Source organism: Schistocerca cancellata, chromosome 5 (genome assembly GCF_023864275.1).
Source record: "Schistocerca cancellata isolate TAMUIC-IGC-003103 chromosome 5, iqSchCanc2.1, whole genome shotgun sequence".
Taxonomy (NCBI): Eukaryota; Metazoa; Arthropoda; class Insecta; order Orthoptera; family Acrididae; genus Schistocerca; species Schistocerca cancellata.
The window spans coordinates 463,665,359-463,690,536 of record NC_064630.1 but is presented as its reverse complement, the minus strand read 5'-3'; the positions used below and the strand labels follow the sequence as shown (position 1 = coordinate 463,690,536).

Genomic DNA, 25,178 nt, shown 5'->3' with positions numbered 1-25,178 from the left:
ATCATGAAAACTATATAATGGCATGATGTCAGAATGGTAAAAAACTGTTCAAAACTTGCCTTTACATTTGTAAACAATGCACATATTTAAAATGTTATTGCAGTAGCGGTATCCATAAAATTGTCTTCAGCATATTTCTTAGTAAAATAATAATCAATATGAAGAGTAAATGTATTGATACTGACATTTACTGGCAGTTTTGTTTCAGGGGATTGTCATTGAGGCCTCTGTTTCAGAAGGAGATGATATGGACTTGAGCCAACTGAGGGTTAAGTACCTGAAAGATTTTGCTGTCAGGGCAGCAAAACAATCAGGTTATAACACATTTGACAGTAGTGAGGCATGTGATTGTATTGGCTTCGTACTGACTACAAAATCCAGTAAAGATCTACCAGACAGAATGAAAGCAGTTATTTGTGGAGCTGTTGTTAATGCCAAAAGTAGAACAGAAGAAACAGACATGTTGGCAGAAGATTACTTACGGTAAGTATTATAAATATCAATTAAAATTTGCATCTGTTTCAGGGGCACTGGGTTTTGTTGTTTATTTGACAGTTCTGGTTATCAAACTAGTTTTACAGCATCTATAAGAAAACACGATTCTGCCTCTAAACATAAAAAATTGTTATTTAATAAACAACTGCAAACCAGGGAAAGAGGTTTGGGTCATTTTCACATAATGTTTCATTGACTGTGTGAATACTTGTGTGTAATGTGATATCATGTATTTTCGAACACTTGAAAGTGCCACAAAAAACGCTTACTATGAAATCAGTTATAAACTTAATTTGTGATTTTTATAAACCTTCAGTATCCTCATTCAAAAACAATTGTTTCCTAAGCTCATTGAATAATTACATGAAAAATAGATATATTTTGAGAATTTTCAGATGCTTTCGAACATATAATTTTGAGAATTTTCATAAGTTACAAGTGTTGTGCACATATTGTAACTAACAAAATGTGTTACATTTAGTTTTCCTTTTTAACATGAGTGTACTATCTGTATTTATTGTAAGTAAATATTTTCAAGTTTGTTAGCAACTATAACCCTACAAAAATTTCAGAAAATAGGTAATTTTTATTGCAAGTTTTTCTGTCGCCTTAGTAGTATCCTAATTCTTCAGTTATTACAGGGAATAATTTATACTTTCAGTTCAATAAATACAAAAATTAAAAGATAATCAACAGGCTCATTTTAAAGTTATTTGTTTACCATTTTGTATAACATTGCACCAACCACAGTGCACGACCACTGTGAGTGCTGTTCTCAAACATGGTTTGGGTTAGTTGGCATTCACAAGCAGCTAGATATCCTCTTGACTACTGTCAAATGATGGAAAGCTGCTGCAAATGAGTGGTGGAAGAGCTTTGGAGAGTCGCGTTACAGGAATACTTTGAGTACTGTCCTTCATGTAGATCGTCTCTCCTCCACAGGAAGCATGGGATCTATCACTACTTCTCCAGTTGACTGCAAGTGATGTATCAGTGGTAAGGCTAGGTGCCAAGTACAGGGTAGACAGGGAGCAGAAAGAACTCATTTTGTTGTAGCAGTCCATAAACAGCAAATATGAAGTGCTGTCTTCCATTGAATCTCAAACTGAGCCGATGATGTCACGTCACCTGTTGAGAAACCTGATGTGTCCTGTGTCAAAAGAAGGCAAGTGTAAAAGTGAAGACTTTAAGTAATCATTGGCAGTTCAAATGTTTAGTAAATAATGATACCCTTAGGGAAATAGAAACAAGGGATGGGACGGAAGACCAGGTACAATCAATGTGTGTGCCTGAGGGCCTCATTCATTTTTATGATGGGGCTATTCTGGCAGCAATTGGGGGGGGGGGGGGGGGATATAGTACAACTTTTGCAGACTGTGGTACACATTGGGAGAAACCGTATCTATCATCTGGGCCCTGAGATCATACTTTGATCATTCCAGTGACTTGGAGAGAAGGTTGAGAAGACCAACCTTGCACATGGAGTTTCAACGAAACTCAGAATTTGCAACATTGTCCTCAGAATTGGTTGTGGCCCCCTGGTTCTGAGACAAGTGAAAGGATTGAACCAGATACTTAAAAAGTTCTGTGACATTCTAGGTTGCAACTTCCTCGATTTGCGATTTAGAGCTGAGAACTGTAGGGCTCCTCAAATGGGTCGGGTGTTAATTACACATTAGAGGCTGCTACCCCTTGTAGCTGACTGTGTGTGGAGCAGACAGAAGGGTTTTTCTAGGTTAGGCGAATCACGATCCAATCTATGTAATGATAGCTGTAAGGGACATGAAAGTGTCAGTGTAAGATACAAAGAAATGTCCTCCTACAGGCAGAAGTATTAAAATCCTAGTGGTTAACAGCCAAAACATTCACGATAAAGTGCTGGATGTTAAAGCACTCCTAAAAAGCTGTGGAGCTCACATTATACTAGGTACAGAAAGCCGGTGAAAACATGAAATTGATTGCGAGATACTTGGGAAAACTTGAACGTATATTGAAAAGATATGCTAACAGTGAAGGGAGGTGGTGTATTTGTTGCAGAAAACAAGAAACTCTAATCCACTGAGGTAAAAATTGAAAGTGCACACAAGGTTGTCTGGGCAAGACTCAGTAATTGTTCGGAAGCCCACTCACGATAGAAATGTATTGGATCTAATAGCAACAAATATACGTGACCTGTGTAAGAATGTCCACATCAAGACTTGTATCAGTCACTATGAGACAGTTTTAGCAGGAATGAGTACCAAAGCACAAAGGGCAACTAAAACAAGTAGAAAGATTTATTTACATGTTCAACAAATTAGAAAGGAAAACAGTAGTTTCGTTTCTCATTGAGGAACTTGAAACATTAGTTCACTAATGGAGCATGTAGTGGAGCTGTGGCTCAAATTCAAAAGAATATTGACTACACACTGGATAGAATGTACCTGATAGAACAGTTAATGATTGGAGAAACTATCCATGGTATACAGTCATTGTAAAAAAGCTTCTAAAGCAACAGAGACTACTGCACAATAGCCGTAAAATAAAACATAGAGCTAGAGACAGGGTAATGCTGAATGAAACACATTTGGCTGTCAAGAGTGCAATGCGTGAAGCCTTCAACGACTGCTGTAGAAGAATATTATTGAGGTATCTCTCACAAAACTTTAATAAATTCTGGTCATATGTAAAGACTGTTCAGTGGTACAAAAGTGTCCAGATACTCATGAACAAGGAAATAGAGGGTAGCCAAGTAAAAAGAAAAACATTGAACTCTGTTTTCAAATGTTCCTTTACGACTGAAAATCCAGGGATATTGTCCCAATGTAATTCTCACCATTGCAAAGATGAGTGATACAGTTAGTGTCACTGATGTTGAGAAGTAGATGAAAATGCTAAAATTGAACGAAGCTTCAGGGCATGATGAGTTAGTCCCTCTTTTAACTATAATCTACCATAGATCCCTCGAACAAAATTCTGTGCCTATTGTTGAAAGGAAACACAGGTCGCATCTGTGCCCACCACCCGCTTTGGGGATCTCCACATCCTTGTCCACGTGGCTCACTATTGCTAAACGTCTTCCACCAAGTGGATCTAGTTTGCCTCAACACTGGGGTCCCTACATTTTTGTCTGCCTCCACGACAAATTTATCTCATTTGGACCTTGCGGTCGGTACTGTTCCGCTAGCTCGGCACTTCGAATGGTTCGCCCTTGATGATACACACTCGAGTGACCACTTTCCATGTGTCCTTAGACTGCAGCCTCAACTGCCATATATGCGCCCGCGACGCTGGAAGTTTGCCCAAGCCGATTGGACACTTTTTTCGTCTCTAGCGACATTCGATGACCGTCACTTTCCCAGTATCGACGATGAGGTCACACATATTACTGACGTTATTCTTACAGCTGCAGAACGTTCAATACCACGCACCTCCGAATTGCCCCGGCGCCCCCCAGTTCCTTGGTGGAACGAGGCGTGCCGTGACGCAATACATAAGCAGCGACGTGCTCTTCGCGTTTTCTGCCACCATCCTACTTTGGTCAACTGTATCCGCCATAAGCAGTTCCGTGCGCGATGCCGTCGTGTCATCCGCGATAGCAAGAAGGCAAGCTGGAAATTCTTTATTAGCTCATTTAACACCTTCACTCCCTCCTCGGAAGTTTGGAGTCGGCTTCGACGGTTCTCAGGCGCGCCTAGTTTCTCCCTGGTCTCTGGGCTTACTGTCACACATGATACAATAGTGGACCCCGTCGCAATTTCTAACTCGTTGGGTCAGCACTTTGCTGAGATCTCGAGCTCCTCAAATTACTCGCCAGCGTTTCTCCCGAAGAAACGTGCAGCGGAAGTGCGACATCTTGCTTTCTCCTCTCAAAATCGCGAAAGCTACAATACTGTTTTCTCCATGCGGGAACTCCAACATGCACTCTCTTCTTCTCGCTCCTCCGCCCCAGGACCGGATGGTATCCACGTCCAAGTGCTGCTACATTTATCAACCCATAGTCTGCGTTACCTCCTTCGCCTTTATAATCAAATTTTTACCGACAGTACTTTTCCCAGACAATGGCGGGAAGCTATCGTCGTTCCTGTTCCAAAACCTGGAAAGGACAACCATCTCCCCTCTAGCTATCGCCCCATTTCTCTCACGAGTAGTGTCTGTAAGGTTTTGGAGTGTATGGTGAATTACCGTTTAGCTTGGTGGCTGGAATCCTGCAGTCTTTTAACACCTGCCCAATGTGGATTCCGAAAGCATCGTTCTGCAGTTGACCATCTTGTTGCTCTCTCCACTTATATCATGAACAATTTTCTCCGGAAACGCCAAACAGTAGCAATATTTTTTGATCTGGAGAGAGCATACGATACCTTTTGGAGGACAGGCATCCTCCGCACACTATTCTCTTGGGGCTTTCGAGGTCGGCTGCCCCTTTTTCTTCGCGAATTTATGGCAGAGCGCACATTTAGGGTGTGGGTGAACACTATTCTCTCCCGTACTTTCTCCCAAGAAAACGGGGTACCCCAGGGCTCCGTGCTGAGTGTTGTACTGTTTGCATTGCCATAAATCCAATTATGGATTGTCTCCTTCCTGATGTCTCAGGCTCCCTCTTTGTGGACGATTTTGCGATCTACTACAGCTCTCAACAGACCAGCCTTCTTGAACGACGTCTTCAAGGATGTCTCGATCGCCTCCACTCGTGGAGCATCAAAACCGGCTTCCGTTTTTCTCCCAGTAAGACCGTTTGTGTTAATTTTTGGTGACGTAAGGAGTTTCTTCCACCCTCCTTACATCTAGGACCTGTCAACCTTCCATTTTCAGACGTCGCTAAATTCTTGGGTCTTATGTTTGACAGAAAACTGTGCTGGTCCTCCCACGTTTCCTATCTTTCGGCTCACTGTCTGCGATCCCTCAACACCCTCCGTGTCCTGAATGGTACCTCCTGGGGAGCGGACCGAGTGGTCCTTCTCCACCTCTATCGCGCCTTAGTGCACTCGAAATTGGACTATGGAAGCATATTCTACTCCTCTGCTCGGCCATCTATTCTTCGGCGTCTCGACTCTATCCACCACCGTGGATTACGTTTAGTGTCTGGAGCTCTTTACACCAGCTCTGCGGAAAGCCTTTATGCTGAGACTGCTGAACCTTCGCTGTCCAATCGGCGAGCAGTCCTTCTGAGTCGTTATGCTAGCCATCTGTCTTCCATGCCTGCTAATCCGGCCCATGACATTTTTTTCGACACCTCCTTTGATGTAGGGTATGCAGGCCGCCCCTCCTCCCTACTACCACCAGGAGTCCGCTTCCGTCAACTGCTCCATTCTCTTTCCTTCCGCTTTCCTAAAACCTTCTTGACAACTTGGGGTACAGCACTGCCTTGGCTCTGTCCCCGGATCTACCTGCTCCGTGACCTTTGTTGATTTCCCACGGATGGTACCCCTTCACTTGTTTATTGTCGGGCATTTGCTGCTCTATGTGCACAAATGAAGGAAGCCATATTTATTTACACCGATGGCTCGAAAACATCGTTAGGTGTAGGGAGTGCCTATATTGTTGGCGACACCCCAAATCACTTTCGGCTTCCCGACCAGTATTCGGTTTATACTGCGGAGCTTTACGCTGTTCTCCACGCTGTCCACTACATCCGCCGCCATCAGCGGATACAGTACGTTATCTGCTCAGATTCTCTCAGCTCTCTCCTCAGTCTCCAAGCTCTTTACCCTGTGCACCCTCTGGTCCACCGGATTGAGGACTGTCTGCGCTTGCTCCACCTGGGGGGCGTCTCGGTGGCGTTCCTCTGGCTCCCGGGACACGTTGGTATCTGTGGAAATGAGGCGGCCGATATAGCAGCCAAGGCTGCAGTCTCTCTTCTTCGGCCAACTATTCAATCGATTCCCTTCGCCGATCTACAGAGCGTTTTATGTCGTCGTGTTGTTCTTTTATGGCACGCACATTGGTCGACACTTCCCCATAATAAATTGCGGGACGTGAAAGCTCTTCCTTGTGCTTGGACCTCTTCCTCCCGAACGCGTCGTCGGGAGGAGGTAATTTTAACTGGACTCCGGATAGGGCACTGTCTTTTTAGCCATCGACATCTTTTAAGTGGCAATCCTCCCCCACTCTGTCCCCACTGCTCTCAGCTGTGGACGGTAAGACACCTTTTAATTGAGTGCCCCTATTTTAATCCGTTACGCTCCCGTCTACAGCTGTCGCTTGATATATCGTCGATTTTAGCAGATGACACGCGCTCAGCCGATCGCGTTCTCGAGTTTATTAGTGCCAGTGAAATGACGTCAGTCATTTGAAGCTTTTTTTGGGGACAACCAACCCCTTTCTGTAGTGGATTTTTAAGCCTTCCTTATGCTTTTAGTTTCTCCAATTTTATGACTTTCGTTCCCATTGCTGCTGGTTTCCATTTTTCGGTTTTTTACTGTTTCCTAAGTCACGGACCGTGCGCTAATGACCATAGCAGTTTTGCGCCCCCCCCCCCCCCCCCCCCAAAAAAAAAAAAAAAAAAAAAAGGTCGCGTCTGTCTGCAAGAAGGGTAGCAGAAGTGATCAATGGAATTACTGTCTAATATCTTTAACATCTGGTTGTTGTAGGATCTTAGAACACATTCTTTGATCAAATAGAATTTGGTATCTTTAACAGAAAGATATCCTCAATGCCATCTAGTATGGATTCCTAAAACATTGATAATGTGAAAACAAATGCACACGTTTCTTACACGATACCCTGAAAGCCGTGGATCAAGGCAGGCAGGTAGATACATTATTTCTCCTTTTCCAAAAAGCCTTCTACTCAGTACCATATCAGCATTTATTATCAAAAGTGCTATTGTATGGGGCATAGAGCAATATTTGTGGCTGGACTGAGGAATTTTTTGTAGGAAGGAAGGCATAATGTTTCTTGGGTGGAGAGTCATTGACAGGTGCAGAAGTACCCCAGGGAAGTGTGTTGGGGCTGTCACTGTTCATGTTGTATATTAATGACAATGCAGACAATATTAATAGTAACCTCAGACTTTTTGCAGATAATGCAATTATCTGTAATGAATTGCTGCCTGAAAAAAAGCTGCACAATTACTCAGTCAGATCTTGACAAGATTTCAAAGTGGTACTTTGATACTGAGTGCAGCAGGTTTCGAATCCGCGCCAGATGGCATGGAACTCGATGCCCACTAGAGGTCTCTGCAGCAATCGCACTGTAAGCCATGGCTGTGCGTGCTCCTGGCCCAAGTCTAATGTGAGGGTGCCACTGTGGAGCCCGTGGTCCCAGTGGCCAATAGCAACATACCCTGTCGTGTATTTAGGCAGCTGCCTCTCAACTCAGCAAGTTGAGTGACTTGATATCTCACTCACAGACATTGTGTTTATGTTGCGTGTGCTTACTTCCCATTTACGAGTAGATGTTGTTTTGATTTTGTGAGGTTATCTCTTGTGTCCCCATTACTTAATACTTTGTTGTTGGCCTTGGTGTCTTGCTCGGTTGTCTGTCGTTATGCTTCTCCTTCCATTTCCGTTCGTCCGTCTTGTTTGTTCACGGGCCGCTCCCGTTCGGTCGCGCTGCGTTTTCATTTGCGGCAACCCTGCGACTGTTCCTGTCGCAGCTACAACAGGTACAAAGTTGGGCAACTTGATTTAAGTGTTTATAAATGTACGATTATGCATCTCACAAACAAAAAAAACATAGAATGCTACAGCTACAGTATCAGCAAGTCAGAGTTAGCATAGGTCAGTTGTAGGTAAAGTAGGTGGCATACATTGGTGTATTGGTAGAATACTAGGGAAATACAATCAGTCTATAAATGGGATTGTTTACAAATCACGCATGTGGCCCATCCTATAATATTGCTCAAATGTGTGAGACCCATATCAAATAGGACTAACAGGGGATATTGAACGACATAGAGAAGGGCAGTAAGAATTTTCACAGTCTTGTTTGACCTATGGGAGAGTCACAGAGATGTTGAAGAAACTAAATTGGCAGACCCTTGAAGATAGACGTAAGCTATTCCAAGGAAGCACACTTACAAGGTTTTAAGAACCACCTTTAAAAGGTGACTCTAAGCAAATATTCGTATTGGAAGTACCCTCTGCTACACACTTTAAAGGGGTTTGCAGAATATGGATACAAATTCAGATTGTTCATTACTACTTCAGCCACACAACAAATCCAGAAAGTTACTTGCAGTTATTTTTTACCATTTGTTAATCACCCCAAAACCATGTGCAGGATGGGCATTGGGCACAATAAGTAATTAGGTCATAACAGTAGATTCCATTGTACACCTAACAATTAAATGTAGTAATTTTTTCATAATAATTTTTTTAATAATTTCTCCATAATGTGGGGCCACAGTCATAATATATTTCTTTAAAGTCAGTACCACCATTAGACTGTTTTTTATTTGCAGTGTTACATTTACACGATCATGATTTCGGCTTTGAAGTGCCATTATCAAGTGTTATACAGTGCCTAAGATGGCATACTGTCGTATTTAAAATACGACACTTGACACTTAGCCAACTGTCATTCAGTCAAGATGGTATACTCAGTGATAAAACAAAGCAGTAGGCTTTACCAGAAATATTGACCCTTACACAATGTGTCCAATAGTGCATTTCAAATATGATAGTATGCCATCTTAAGCACTGTTGAGTGGTACTTAAGTAAATAAATTAGTGAAATCAAAGTGAAGTAGAAATTGGAATATAAACGACAAACTTGGTTTAGTTTAGAGAGTTACATACTGGCAAACAGCGGGCAGAACAGCAGAGCAGAAGAGACAATGACCGTGAAGTCAGAAAGTTCCACATAAGCGGACGCTGTCGATTCATCCGTCAGGGCATCGCCTCACCGGCTCACGTGTTTCTCAGTTGTCACATGTGAGCAAAGGCCCTCGCCTATATTCCAAGAGCCAATGACCGACGATAAGAAGATTCTTCGAGAAGCTTTTCAACGTGACAGACGAGGCAATGACCGTGAAGTCGTTCACCTCCAGTGAACTGAAGTGAATAAATACGCGAGACGCAGTGGGCCTGACAAGAAAAGAGAAGTGAAGAAGAGTAGCAGTAGTTTTCTGTCAGTTTCGGTGCTGAAGACCGTCATGCAAAAAGAGACTACATCATGCACAGACGCACCAAGTCCGCCGCTGTAATGGAATAGCAAGCAGCAGCCTCGGTGCCAGAAGACAGAAGTTAAAAGGTATTTGAAGTCTGATTTTTACGTACCCGGGTGACTCGTGAGGACGGGAAGGAGACGGCCTCACAACAGCAGTCACCTGTGAGATGGGATGAAGATCTGACAACCGAAGACTGGCAAGCGGGAGTCCGTTGTTCGAGTCTGTGACACTGGCCTTCCCCCGCCGCACCGCTCCGCTGGCCGACACACAACACGCGCGGCCGCTTAGAGAAGAGAAACACTGGGACGCCACATCCAAGGTATCACCATCCGATGCACGACTTCACTCGCAATAATTAAACAGGCCACCTCGCGCTGCGCGTCTCCGGTCAACTGGGAGAGACGGCGACACGAGATACACAGTGCCACACGTAATCAGACGACGACGACGCTGCCACAGCAGAAGGCTTCTCAAATGACACAGCTGCCGTTCTCCGAGCCAGAACATCGAGTAAGGAAACAAGTTGTACGAAACTTGCAATAAAAGTTATCTTATGTAAAAATGCTGTTTCATTCTACCTCATACCCGAGCCAAGGAAGAACCCACCCTGCCCACATCTTGTTAAGAGAGAAAAATTAATTTATTTAGTATTTTCACCCTGACATAATGCTTTAGAATTAAATTTCCATTGCAGTAATGCTCATCCTGACAAGTGACTAGCATCAAAAGAGAAATCCCAGTTACATTTAGTAGCAGAAGTGCTACAATTAGTGACAGAACTGTTACAGCATTGCATAACACTTCAAACACTTGATAATGGCACTTTGAAGCCGAAATCATGATCGTGTAAATGTAAGACTGCAAATAAAAAACAGTCTAATGGCGGTACTGACTTTAAAGGAATTAAATGTAGGTATCAAATAAGTCAAAGGCTATACTTGAAGGAAATGAATGGTCATGTAATGCTTTTTTTTGGGGGGGGGGGGAGGGGGTGTTTGTTCCTGGAGGGAGTAAATTATAGTATAAAGGCATGTCAAAATAATGAGAAGAACAAAAGGAAAAGAGACAAAGTTTTAATGGTAGGCAAAGAAAACCTCGTTACTCCATTTGTTTATGAAAACCTCTTAATTCCAATAACCAATAACTCCATTATCAAAGCGAGATTTGAAAGTGTGTGAATTTCTCTAATATGTCAACAACTAGGCTTCTGCTAATAGTTACACTTGTAGCAACTTCATCTATGTTGTCCAGGGCACATGCAGCTGTGGGCCAGACAGTTTGGAGGGGGGCATAAGCAGTATGACATCATTCATCGAACTTTCAGTGAGGTTGTATGATGTGATCCTGATGATGTGACACTAAAGGTATAAATTGATGATAGTAGTGATATAATTTTTTGTCATGTTCTTATGTTCTTTTTTTTCCCTCCCCCCCACCCCCCCCCCCCCCCCCCCACCCACACACACAATCAAGATGACTGCCCATTTTTATTTGCAAGATTTTTGTGCCTGATCACTTTTATAAATCATTTACATTCAGTTATGTCAAATATTTCCATGGAGTTCGATATGCATGCTATAATTTTCTTTCTATCCAAAGTTACTGTATATTCTAGTGTCATTTGAGCTGGCTGCGGTATGGTGTTATTCTGCCTGTCACTTTCCCTCTCATAAAGGAAGTTACACTCACCTGCCAATATGTGGTCCCTGACCATAAATCACCTTATTGATAGCTTCTTTTAATGGCAGAGGCAAAGTGAGAAAGTTATAGAACATGATAGGCACTAAATATGATAAAAATTGGCACATATTTTGCAGTAAAACAACCAAACATGAGGCAGCCCTGGCACAAATTTTCTAGAATGCACTCGCATATCTGAGAGACTTGGAATGAGGCCACATTGTTGTAGGACAGGGAATTAAAACAAGAAAATGCATCAAAGCACATTGAAGTTAAACTAGATAAAGCTCAGTCTCTAGAAAGTGAAGAACGGTTGAATGGGCATTCACAAGTATGTTTAAGAGACCAACATGACAGCAGATGGGAATGAACCATTTGTGCAGCCTCACCACAAACATCTCAGGTTGGGCCACCTGTTTGGACGTGAATTCTCTGAACGAGAGAAAACTGGTATGCGAATGTGACTGCATGGCTCTACCTTACATTCAAACATAACAGTTAGAAACTGTTCAGGAAATTCAGCATTTTGAGCTCTTTTTACACAAACCAAATGAAGAATGCAAAGATTACTCTGTCCCCCTCCATTTAACAATCCCCCATTTAAGCAGTCCTTCAGTGATATTCATTGGCCGGGAGAAATTACTCTAATTGCCGAAAATAATCGATTAGTTTTATGATTTGTTCATCAAATTATTACCAATGAGTTTGCAATTGTGTAGGCAACCCAAACTGTGCTCGGAATTATGACATTAATTTTATTTAACTCCTTGCCGCTTCGTGATTGGAACTGATGAGTGCAGCTGTTGTGTGCGCACCCAGGACATTGTATGTCCTCAAAAAGTATCTGCATTATGCTATTCTGTTAAATGTTTGTGGCAGCTTGTGTCATGGTGTCCTACTGTGTTGCTCCCTTCACAATACGAAATTTATTTCTGTATGTAAGGCTGTGTGTAATGTTTCTTACAGTTATTGAGAACAGTATTATTCATAGTATGTTCTCTGTAACTAATGTGCCAATACATTTTGAACACACAACTGTTTAGCTGTATTTGAAATCTTTGCTATTTCAGTTTTTTGTGTATCTCATTTCTTTATTAGTGCGGGAATTACTCATTGGCAACTTTTCTTACTTGCTACCCTAATATGTTAAAGAGCATCCAAAAACCTTTGTAATGCTAATTATCTTCTTAGCACAACAGCAGAAATATATAATAAAAATTTTCTGGCTGATGTGGCATCTCATATTTTGATAAAATTGCAAGCTTTAGACAGTGCCCTCCATCCCAGTGTAAATTTCTTTTGATTGGATTTTGAAGCCTCCCCTCCATTCATCCTGCTTCTTCAATTACTTAGACAATACATTTTTAATTTGGTGCTGCTGCATACACCCACACAATACATTTACAGGAATGTAGAATGATGCCAAGTGGTCTTTCTTATGTGTATTAGTTGAATGCAAACAAAGTCAGCTTGACCACTCAGTTCATGATTTTAAACCAGCTCTGATTCAGAAACTGTTTCTTCATACTGTCGACCTAGTCAGGAGGGTTGACCTATAGCTCAGCTTCCATTCTGCAGTGCAAATATGAGTGGTATATGTAAAGTCTTAAATGAGCAAGGAATCGGACCTGCCTTCCAGCCACACAGAAAAATTAAGAAATATTCTGACTTGTATTGGATAACCTCGATCTGAGAGTCCAAGGAATTTCTAATATTCCATGTGAGGGTGGCAGCAGTTACTTTGTATTAGTCTATACAAACTCTTGATTGCCATGCTGAACCTCAAACATAGAGAACACAGTGATGTTAAAGCACAGCCTCACAGATAAAAATAAGATTATGTTTGAGTGGCAAGGGCGAGGATGTTGTTGTACACTTTGAACTACTGGAACATTGTGGGAAACTAGACTGAAAAAAGACTTCAGCAGACACTGGTTATGCACTCAGCAATGTATGGAAGCAAGCACTTCGACAATAAAGGCTCACAGAGATGCATATCATACAGTTTATCACCTGCCTTTATAGGTAGTGAAGACGTCACTGGACTGTATGTGCAAATGTAATCACGGTTTGGAGAGAGGGCCATATCGGTATCGGCTTTTGCTATCCCTTAGATATCATGACGCTGCCCTCTGGGTACAAAAGACAAAAAAGGGAACACTGTCAGCTCTGTGAAAGGCAGATTTAAGTTGCCAATGAAGAGGATGGAGGGTCTCATTGTAAACTGAACATTTTATCTGAATGTCATCTGGAAAGTTAGGGAGGAATTTTTATCCATAGATTCCATTGCAAAAGATTTTAGTCAAGCCAGAAAAAGGCTAATGGGGAAACAGTCCATACAAGTGGTTACCAGTAAAAATATGTACTACATGTGACAGTAAATAACATCTGCTCATGTGCAGATAGCATATGTTTCATATGTTGTGAAATTACTGCAAAAGTGAATGTGCTTTAAAATAACCATTTGTAGTAGTAGTTTTTTGAGTCCTCAGTCTTCTGGTTGGTTTGATGCAGCCTGCCGCGAATTTCTCTCCTGTGCCAACCTCTTCATGTCAGAGTAGGGCACTTGCATCCTATGTCCTCAATTATGTGCTGAATTTATTCCAATCTTTGTCTTTCACCACAGTTTTTGGTGCCTACAGCTACCTCTAGTACCATGGAAGTCAGTCCCTGCTGTCTTAACAGATGCCCTGTCATCCTGTCCCGTCTCCTCGTCAGTGTTTTCCACATATTCCTTTCCTCTTTGATTCTGTGCAAAACCTCCTCATTCCTTACCTTATCAGTTCAACCAATTTTCAATATTTGTCTGTAGCTCCGCATCTCAAATGTTTCAATTCTCTTCTGTTGCAGTTTTCCCACAGTACATGTTTCACTACATACAATGCTGAGCTCCAAATGTATATTCTCAGAAATTTCTTTCTCAAATTAAGACCTACCTTTGATACTAGTAGACTTCTCTTGGCCAAGAATGCCCTTTTTGCCAGTGCTGGTTTGCTTTTGATGTCCTCCTTGCTCTGTCCGTCATTGGTTATTTTGCTACCTAGGTAACAGAATTCCATAAGTTCATCTAATTTGTGACCTTCAATCTTGATGTTAAGTTACTCGTTGTTCTCAATTCTGCTACTTCTCATTACTTTCATCTTTCTTCAATTTATTCTCAATCCATATTCTGTACTCATTAGACTGCCCATTCCATTCAGCAGATCATGTAATTCTTCTTCACGTTCACTGAGGTTAGCAATGTCATCAGCGAATCGTATCATTGACACCCTTTCACCTTGAATTTTAATTCCACTCCTGAACCTTTCTTCTATTTCCATCATTGTTGCTTCAATGTATATATTGAACAGTAGGGGCGAAAGACTATATCCCTTTTTTACATCCTTTGTAATCCGAGCATTTCGTTCTTGGTCGTCCACTGGTTCCATCTGGTTCTTGTACATATTGTGTATTACCCGTCTCTCCCTATAGCTTACCCCTATTTTCTCAGAATTTCTAACATCTTGCACCATTTTACACTGTTGAACGCTTTTTTTTTGGGTCAACAAATCCTATGAATGTGTGTTGATTTTTCTTCAGTCTTGCTTCCATTATCAACTCCAATGTCAGAATTACCTCTCTGGTGCCTTTACCTTTCCTAAAGCCAAACTGATAGTCATCTAACACATTCTCAATTTTCTTTTCAGTTCTTCTGTTTATTATTCTCATCACCAACTTGAATGCGTGAGCTGATAAGCTGATTCTGCGATAATTCTCGCACTTGTCCACACTTGCAGTCTTTGGAATTGTGTGGATGATGTTTTTCCGAAAGTCAGATGGTATATTGCCAGACTCATACAAGCTACACACCAACGTGAATAGTCGTTCTGTTGCCACTTCTCCTAATGATTTTAGAAATTGTGTGATGGAATGTTATCAATCCCTTCTGCCTTATTTGATGTTAAGTCCTCCAAATCTCTCTCAATATCTGATTCTAATACCCTGATTCTTTTCTAAATTGACTCCTGTTTCTTACTCTTATCACATCAGACTAATCTGCCCCCTCACGGAGGCCGTCAATGTACTGTTCCCACCTATCCTTTATCTCCTCTGCATTTAACAATGGAATTCCAGTTGCACTCTTGATGTTACCACGCTTGCTTTAAATTTCACCAAAGGGTGTTTTGACTTCCCTATATGCTAAGTCAGTCCCTCCGACTACCATTTATTTTTCGATGTCTCCACATTTTTCATGCAGCAGCCATTTCATCTTGGCTTCCTTGCACTTCCCGTTTATTTCATTCCTCAGTGTCTTGTATTTCTGTATTCCTTCTTTCATCAATCAGCTGAAGTATTTCTTCTGTTACCAATGGTTACCCATAGTTATACAGGATTTTATAGTGTAGTGTCTGTAAAATTGAAGCAATGACATTGAGTGCAAACTACTGAATCAAGGGTCCAACATATATCCTGATAATTACAAGAAACCTAAGCTGCAAAGTATCCCTATAATGTGACGTGAGGTTTAAGAATTGTTGTTCATACTAATTAAAAAATGTAACAATAATTAAAGCTGAGTTGAAGTGAAGCATTTCATTGATTTTTTGCAACGCTGAGTAATTTATTTCACTTTCTGGAAGTATACATTACCAAAGGCTTCTGCTATGAACTCTGATTGACTGAGGACTCCATGAAACAAACACACAAATACATGTATTTTCCTTTCTTCTAAGATTCAGCCATAAAGAGGGAAAACAGGAAAAAAGCTGTGTTTCTTAAAGATTTTCTGGCAGAAAGAGCTATTTGGGGATGGCGAAGGTAGAAAAGGTCCCAACTACCCAACAATGTTACATAAGAGACAAATCAAGTACAGAGACTGCAACAGATGAAAGTTCTGTGTTTCAGAGGATTTTATTCTTTGTGGTAAAAAGCAAACTCCTAATGAAGGGCTCAACATCTAAAATCTCATTGGAATAGCCTGCCAGTAAGATAACATGAAAACACAGCAGTAAATAGACGGATGGCAAAGATACGAAGTAAAAATCTGTCAAAATTAACCTGAGAGAGGAACAACAATTGCAAGCAATATAACATTCTTATCACAATTAATGGTTTTGGCCATAATAGGCTATCTTCAGACCCATAAAAAAAGAAGAAAATCTAATGTAAGAACAAAGGAGACACAATGTCATATTTCCTTGAGTATAACTATTGAATGTTTAATCAAAATAAAACATTTTGAAAATGGAAAAAAAACCATTGCAAGCAAAAAGCAGTGGCCTGTAATGTACTTATAAGTGAATATTTTGGATGTTTCAGAGTAACATTTATCCCATGAAATATCAGTTACATATTGTCACTTTTATAATTATATTGGAGGGAGGCAGTAATTATGAAAGAGTTTGAAAAGGTAACATAAATGATGGACAGAATAGAAAGAGAACGAAAGTTGGGTACAAGATGTAAATTCTGGAAGGTGGGGGGGGGGGGGGGGGGGGGCAGAGAAGAATTATATATCTACTGCAATGAACATTCCAGGGTTTGGATTGACATCATGATTCTTGGAAGAAGAGAGACTTACCAAACAAAAGCACTGGCAGGTCGATAGACACACAAACATACACACAAAATTCAAGCTTTCGCAACAAACAGTTGCTTCATCAGGAAAGAGGGAAGGAGAGGGAAAGATGAAAGGATGTGGGTTTTAAGGGAGAGGGTAAGGAGTCATTCCAATCCCGGGAGCGGAAAGACTTACCTTAGGGGGAAAAAAGGACAGGAAAGGTTAACTACTGAATCGGGGTGTTGTGGTTCCGGATTGTGTTGATTGGAATTTTGAGGTTTTGGAGGGAGTGGAGCTGGAAGTGGGAGATTGAGTAGATGGGAGAGACTGGGTTTGTGTGCAATGAGAGGAGGTTGAGGTTTGCTGGAAAGGTTGTGAAGGGTGAGTGAGTTGCCTTTCCGGAGGTGGGAAACCAGGAGATTGGATAGTTTTTTAACAGCATGCCACCCTCCGCCTTAAAAAACTCCATTATGATAGCTGCCACCCATTCCACATCAAATGGTCCCTTCCCTACTGCCTAGGTCTTCGTGGCGAACGAATCTGCTCCAGTCTGGAATCCCTGAACCATTACACCAACAACCTGAAAACAGCTTTCGCATCCAGCAACTACCCTCCCAACCTGGTACAGAAGCAAATAACCAGAGCCACTTCCTCACCCCTTCAAACCCAGAACCTCCCACAGAAGAACCCCAAAAGTGCCCCACTTGTGACAGGATACTTTCCGGGACTGGATCAGACTCTGAATGTGGCTCTTCAGCAGGGATACGACTTCCCCAAATCCTGCCCTGAAATGAGATCCATCCTTCATGAAATCCTCCCCACTCCATCAAGAGTGTCTTTCCGCTGCCCACCTAACCTTCGTAACCTCTTAGTTCATCCCTATGAAATCCCCAAACCACCTTCCCTACCCTCTGGCTCCTACCCTTGTAACCGCCCCTGGCGTAAAACCTGTCCCATGCACCCTCCCTCCCACCACCACCTACTCCAGTCCTGTAACCTGGAAGGTGTACACGATCAAAGGCAGAGCCACGTGTGAAAGCACCCATGTGATTTACCAACTGACCTGCCTACACTGTGAAGCTTTCTATGTGGGAATGACCAGCAACAAACTGTCCATTCGCATGAATGGACACAAGCAGACAGTGTTTGTTGGTAATGAGGATCACCCTGTGGCTAAACATGCCGTGGTGCACGGCCAGCACATCTTGGCACACTGTTACACCGTCCAGGTTATCTGGATACTTCTCACTAACACCAACCTGTCAGAACTCTGGAGATGGGAACTTGCCTTTCAGTATATCCTCTCTTCTCGTTATCCGCCAGGCCTCAACCTCCGCTAATTTCAAGTTGCCGCCACTCATACCTCACCTGTCTTTCAACAACATCTTTGCCTCTTTACTTCTGCCTCGACTGACATCTATGCCCAAACTCTTTGCCTTTACAAATGTCTGCTTGTGTCTGTGTATGTGCGGATGGATATGTGTGTGTGTGCGAGTGTATACCTGTCCTTTTTTCCCCCTAAGGTAAGTCTTTCCGCTCCCGGGATTGGAATGACTCCTTACCCTCTCCCTTAAAACCCACATCCTTTTGTCTTTCCCTCTCCTTCCCTCTTTCTTGATGAAGCAACTGTTTGTTGCGAAAGCTTGAATTTTGTGTGTTTGTTTGTGTGTCTATCGACCTGCCAGCACTTTTGTTTGGTAAGTCTCATCATCTTTGTTTTTAGATATATTTTTCCCACGTGGAATTATACAACTACTCTGAGCATATTCAACATTCTGTTGACAGTGATAAGAATGCTGGGTAGGTATAATAGAGTTATAAAGGCAGTATAGAGAGGCTCTTTATTAGTTTTATTTTGTCACAGATTGTATGTATAAATACTGAAGACCTTTTTCGTTAACAGATTGCGAGAAAATGACATGAGAACTGCAGCACTGCATAAATATGGCACTGCTGTGGAAGGTGATGTTAAGTGGAACAGTTTGATTGCTTCTCTAGGTGAAGCGGCTGTCAAGATGGAGTTGCTTAAAGTAAAACCATCGCAAACTGTTTCACTGTCTCTGGAATCTGACTACAAAGTTTCAAGGGAACGTAGCAGTAAAGGTATGTCAGAATCAGCATACTAAATAATTGCTACAAAGGTGGAACATTTAGGACAAGGCTAGTTTAAGTTGGTGCAGGGCTTTAGCAATGGTGAAGTGCGAGACTTCTGTTCAGCTCTCTCTCTCTCTCTCTCTCTCTCTCTCTCTCTCTCTCTCTCTCTCCTTTCCCTCTCCCTCTCTCCCCCTTCCCCTCCCCCTCCCCCTTCTCCTTCCAGTACAAAATTTGAAGATGACATCCAATGAAATTTTATTTCACTGATTCTAGCGCTAATTGGGATTATGCTTATTGATTTTTTTAACCATCATGTGAGCAGCGTAATAAACATTATTCAATACACTATAATTTCCTCTCTCTATTTACTATTAAAAACAGTCCTGATCATAATTTATTTATCAAGGTGACCGGTTTTGACCACTGGTGTGGTCATCTTCAGACCATTGAGTAGGAACATCTTTCTGTTGGAGAATCACTACACAAGATGGAGTATGTATTTTGTTAGCTCGATTCACATATCAGAGAAAAAGCACTTCCTATGAATAACAAGTCTCTGTCATAAAATTGAAATGAAACTTTGGGGCCACTCCCTAGTTAGGGTGTGTATACACTGAATGTGATAACCAGGGTGCTCTCTCTCTCTCTCTCTCTCTCTCTCTCTCTCTCTCTCTCTCCTACATTTCTCCTTCATTCTATGTTAACAAATAGCAAAGCCCTTCAATGTCCATTACCTTTTTATAAAAAGTCTTTTCTTTTAAAGTTTCGGTTCCACTTAGACATTGTCCTTTGTACCACTTTATTTTTTTAACAATTTATTATTTATGTCTTTGCCTAATATTGCTTCCTCGCCTGTTGGCAAATGGGTACACTCCGTCATCCTAACTTAGTCTCACAGTTCCAGTCTTTCCCAACATCAGGTCCCATGAAAATTTCTCTCATTGTTCAGATGGTGTGAATGACAGTTTTCATGAAAGAAAATGGAGATTACCCACATATCATATCTAGTCTTGTGGGTGAGGAGGGAAAAAACCATAGCTTGTTAACATGCAAAAAGGAAAAATAATATAATTCTAAGTAGACAATACTGGTTCCTTGTACTATGTATGTCTAAAGGAGTTTTCATTCGAAACCTCTATTTACAGTTGTTCTCAAGTGTTGTTCATCATTGTGTGTGTGTGTGTGTGTGTGTGTGTGAGAGAGAGAGAGAGAGAGAGAGAGAGAGAGAGAGAGAGAGAGAGAGAGAAGTACTTGACTTTCTCCATTATCAAACATTACAAGAAATAAGTTATGCATAATGTAAAATTGTGATCCTGACATTTCAAGGGTGTAGGTTCATAGACAAAAACATGGTTCTTTATCCTATATACATTGGAATGGCCATCATGATAGAATTACATAGATCTGATGATTTTGCGTCTGGTCCTCATAATAAGGACACATTTTAAAATTCAGTAGAAAATGTACATAAAGCTGTCAGAACATGGCTGAAATGATTTGTGATAATCTATAATGTTTACAGCACATACTAGTATTTCCGTTTTTTCCACTCACCCCCAGCCCATTCTTATTTAAAAGCCAAATTACTAATAATTCTAGAGAGTGAAGTTCACTTTTAATAAGGTAGCACTGAAGAGTGTTACTTGTGTTAAAGCAGAAATAGAAAATTATTAACAAAATTTCCATGAGCATTGTAATTTTTCAAATTTAGTATAATGGAATTAAGTAATGTTTCAAAATAAAATTAATGGTGAAGAATTTGTGCCAGCTACATCTCTTTTTTTTTATAGGCGCTACATTTGTATTGTACAATTATGCCAGAATAACATCAATTCTTAAACAGTTCCATGAGAAGGAAGAAAAGAAATTGTATCCTACCTTGCTAACTTTGGATGAGATTGACTTCGCGTCACTGAAGTGTGATGTAAGTATTTTTGCATATTCCATAGGACGACAATTTTTCCTTAATTATAGGCTCTTACTTACATGGATAAAATAGTTTTGAGCCAGATTGATATTTATGTCAGTACATTTGCTGAAACTCATATGTTTCTTTTCTTATTTAGGAGGAGTGGCAGCTCTTGCATTTCATTATAGTTTATCCATCAATTGTGAATTCCTTGGGGAATGGTCTTGAGAAAGGCATTCTGAAGCCCCACATAATTTGTATATTTCTCAGTGCAATGTGCAAGACCTTCAGTGTTTACTACCGCAGAATTCGAATTCTGAGAGTGAGTTATTTTTCTTTTTCTGTTGAAAACAACTTTAGTGTTAACTAAATGCTGGTTACTGTGAGACAGTGAACTGTGGTGATACTTTGTATGAGATTAATATTTAACAATGTTTTCCCAGTGCAAATTCAAGAGCACTAAGTTTAGATTCTCCATATAAAATGTGAAATGTTTTTATAGTAGATAGAATGCTACATTTTAAGAACAAGAGAAATATTTATTTTATCTTTCGCATCAACATTTCATGGAAAGTAAATTTGCATAGGTGTGCAGTACCAACATCATTTTTGAAAATTTTTGAGAAGGTGGTATGTTCTAAAATACTATCATGAGTGTGCCACAATAATATACTCAGTAAATCAGTTTGGATTTCAGAAGTATTGCCTAACCAAGAATGCCATTTACACATCCACTCACCAGATATTAAAAGGATTAAATAACAAAATAGCACTTGTTGGTACTTTCTGTATCCTGTCTAAGGCATTGACTGTATGAATCACAATTTTCTCCTAGATAAACTGAGTTTTTATGAAATTGTTGGTATAGCCAACCAATCAACAATGTTATACCTAACTAAAATAACACAGAACATTACTTGCCCCCTGTGGGTCCGAGGATTAGAATAGGCCCGAGGTATTCCTGCCTGTCCGAAGATGTGCCTAAAAGAGAGTCTCACACTTTTCAGCCCTGTGAGTTCAGGTCCCATTTTATGGTTTGGCCTGCGACTTTCAAAATTCTACAGAAGTGCGGGTCATATGGGGAAGGACACCTGATGTGGAGCATGAGTTATCCATAGTGCCCTTAGATTCGATCTCCTGAATCTCTTATTATGACTTTGCATCTCCACCTGTGATTCAATTACTTGGGCGAGGACACTTTTGGGGTATGTCATCTTCTTCTGTTGTCTCCTGTCCTCTTTTGCCCCCATGACAATATTGGATTTCTCTGCACCCAATATCCAGCATGGTAGCCAGTCCATTGTGGTAGGGCCGTCATGTACCAATTTGGTGGTAGCCCCTTGACAACACAGGGATCGCACTGCTGATGCCTGAGCTGTAAACTCCCCATGTATGACAAGGAGTAGATGCCTATTTTCCTGGGGCATCAGGTCTCCCCCCGATAAAGGCCATAATGCCAGTTGGCCTTTGCTGTGGCTGGGTGGCACCTGTGGGGAGAGCCCCTGATCAGAGTGGGTGGCATCAGGGCAGATGACCCACAATGAAGTGGACTAAGTCATCTCTTGCTGGTGACCATACGGCACCAGCAGTCTCTAAGAAGGGCAAGAGTGAATACAATGCCAACAGGTATGACACTAAATTGTGTCCCTCGCTTGCTACACCATGGGAGGAATGTAGGGCTACAGGACGGAGAGAGCCATTTGCACCTTGGTTTTTAGTCTGTAGCAGAACTGATTTGGACTCCTTTCTACCTACGAAGCCTCAATTTTTGTTGAACACGTTGAGGGTAAGATTGGAGAAGTGACAACGCTGTCCAAGATGTGTAACGGCGCAGTCTTGATTCATACAGCATCCCCAGCCCAGTCCCGAGCATTACTCACCTGTGACAACCTGGGTGATGCTCCTGTTTTCGGCACTCCCCCATAAAAGCCTCACCATGATCCAGGGGATCATTTTCCATTGCGATCTCCTCTTGCAGTCTGACAACAAGCTCCACGCCAATTTAGAGTGACGGGGTGTTCATTTCATCCGGCGCATTTACAGGGGACCCAAAGACAACAGGGTTGCTACCGGTTCCTTCATCTTTGTCTTTGAGGCTGATTCATTGCCTGAAAAGGTCAAGGTTGTGAGGTAACAGGCAAGTCATTGCGCCCTGGAAATATTCTAAGTTCGGAGGAAGCAGTAGCCGCATGGGCCGCTTGGCAGGTGCGATCCGCTCGGCAGGCTGACCACGTGGTGCCATACGCTGGATGCAGCAAGAGGGGTCCAGCTGCGTGGCTGGGAATTTCATGGTGATGCTATGTTAATGAAGGAGACATGACACGGGAAGTGCTGGAGAGTCACCCAGGACATTGACAGTACGGCGACGGATGCCAAGTCGCAGGAGAGGGACTAGAGAGTGTGGAGCGGGTTGCGCGTGGTCGCGACAGATAGAAATACTTTGGAGTGCCGACTTGTGAGATTTCCATGGCTTCTACAGTGAAGACGTAGTGTGCGTTTGGAAGTGAATATCTCATGAGCTGTGTTGTTGTTTATAACTAATTACATGAAGTAGGAATCTGTTGTTTCCCTGTTATTCAACTTATAATTTATTTAATTGCTGGACTATCGACACCAATAAGTGTTTTGCAGAAATATACCGAATTCTTAAAAGTACTTCTACTATCGTACTCATCATTTAAAGTCGTTATGACAGTACATGCAGATTTTATTTAATTGCAGTCTTTCATTCATAAATTTATATGTTACTTTCATAATTCGCAATTGCCGAGTGATAGAAACCTCCGACCATTCGATTCATGTGTGTATTCTTATCATATACGTAGACTCAGCAGTATTTGGCCTATAATGCGGCAACTATGTATCCCATCTCCTGGACAATGAGATGGTGAAATTACGCAGTAATTTTCACAATTAACACACGCTATCAATAGAGGTCCTAATCTATCACATTAAAGGCAATTTGCGTGGGGGTTCAGACTCTAAATAAGTTGAGTGCAGGGATCAGTAGCAGTTAGCGCGCTCAACAGACATCAGTATCGGAGACGGTTGGAACACACGGTAATCGGCAGCAGCTACAACTACATCAGGCAATTTCTCCAGCAGCGGACGCAGATCAGCAGCAAATTGACGGCAGTGTCTTAGAGTACTCCAGGACAGTCTTCAATGTCGACTTCCACAACAACCAATGGCATCACCATGGCAGAGGGAACCATCTCAGATCAGATAAGTGCCTGTGCAAATATTGAGAGAGTGTTTGAATCTGAAATTCAAGCTCTACATATAGATCTCGCGAATACAAAACAGTCACCTAGTATGTGTAATTATGGGAACAAAAGTGAACCGGTTAGTCCAAAATTAGAGCACGAAGGTGTAAGTAGTAGGAATTCAGGCAAGGGGAATGAATGTGAGGGAGATATGATGTCTCAGCAATGCAAATGATCCAGGGAATGGCAAATAATAACAGTGCAGTGCGAACAGATATGGGCACATTGCAAACATTTATAGATACAATTCGGACTGATATGGGTACAATGCGAACTGAAATAGGTTCCACAGTGAAAGAGGAAGTTGAAAAAATTATGGGTAACCTTGAAAAAGCAATTGATGATAAATTAAAATGTGTTAGAGTTGAAAAGGGGAAAATTACAGAAGAAGTTGTAATAGTAAGACGCAACTAGGGGACAAGGTAAGTGACTGTATAAAAGTGCAAGATGCTCATAAGAGTGATGTAAATTTAGCATTTAGTGACATTGCCAATCGTGTAGGTGAGGGGGAGAAAGAATTGGGCAACATTAAAGATGAAATAGAGTCCAATATCACTACTGAAAATGAAATTAAAAAACAAATGCAACACATAAAAAGTGATTTAAATTCGTTAGCCTCCCAAAAGGCCACAGCAGTTATAAATATCCCATGGGCAAATACCGGATCTGTGAAATGTTACACAGATGACGGAAGAATATCACTCGGTAAATTTCTTGGCTGCGTGTTGGGACGCTTTTGTTCACGGCATGTCGGACGAAGCGAAAATAAAGTACGTGAAACAGCATTTGGAGGGAGATCCCCAGTCTTGGGCAAATGTTAAATGTAGTTCGTGTGAATCATACGAAGAGTTCGAAAAGTGTTTTTTGAATAAATTTTGGAGTGAGGCAAAGCAAATGCAGATCCAAAATGAATTTTTAAATGGGCTGAGTTACAGGTATGGTAATGGGACGATGAAAGATTTTTGCAAGTGCGAACTTGGCAAGCGTATGCTTGTGAAACATCCGTTGAGGGTTTTAACAGAAATCACCACGTTAAAAAGACGATTACCTGAAGATATGCAGTGGGATCTTGTCCATGTGATTCTGTGGACGAATTTCTAGAAT

General features: G+C 41.5%; 1 protein-coding gene across 2 annotated transcripts in view; it reads left to right on the top strand.

Annotated features, from left to right (window-relative positions):
* LOC126188173 (DALR anticodon-binding domain-containing protein 3) overlaps positions 1-25,178 on the top strand; it is a 91,404-nt gene that overhangs the window by 48,963 nt on the left and 17,263 nt on the right. For both annotated transcript variants that reach the window (XM_049929688.1, XM_049929687.1), the window contains exons 3-6: positions 209-483; positions 18,709-18,908; positions 20,690-20,823; positions 20,966-21,130. In XM_049929688.1, coding sequence (XP_049785645.1) covers positions 209-483; positions 18,709-18,908; positions 20,690-20,823; positions 20,966-21,130 — 774 coding nt within the window. The remainder of the gene's footprint in view (positions 1-208; positions 484-18,708; positions 18,909-20,689; positions 20,824-20,965; positions 21,131-25,178) is intronic.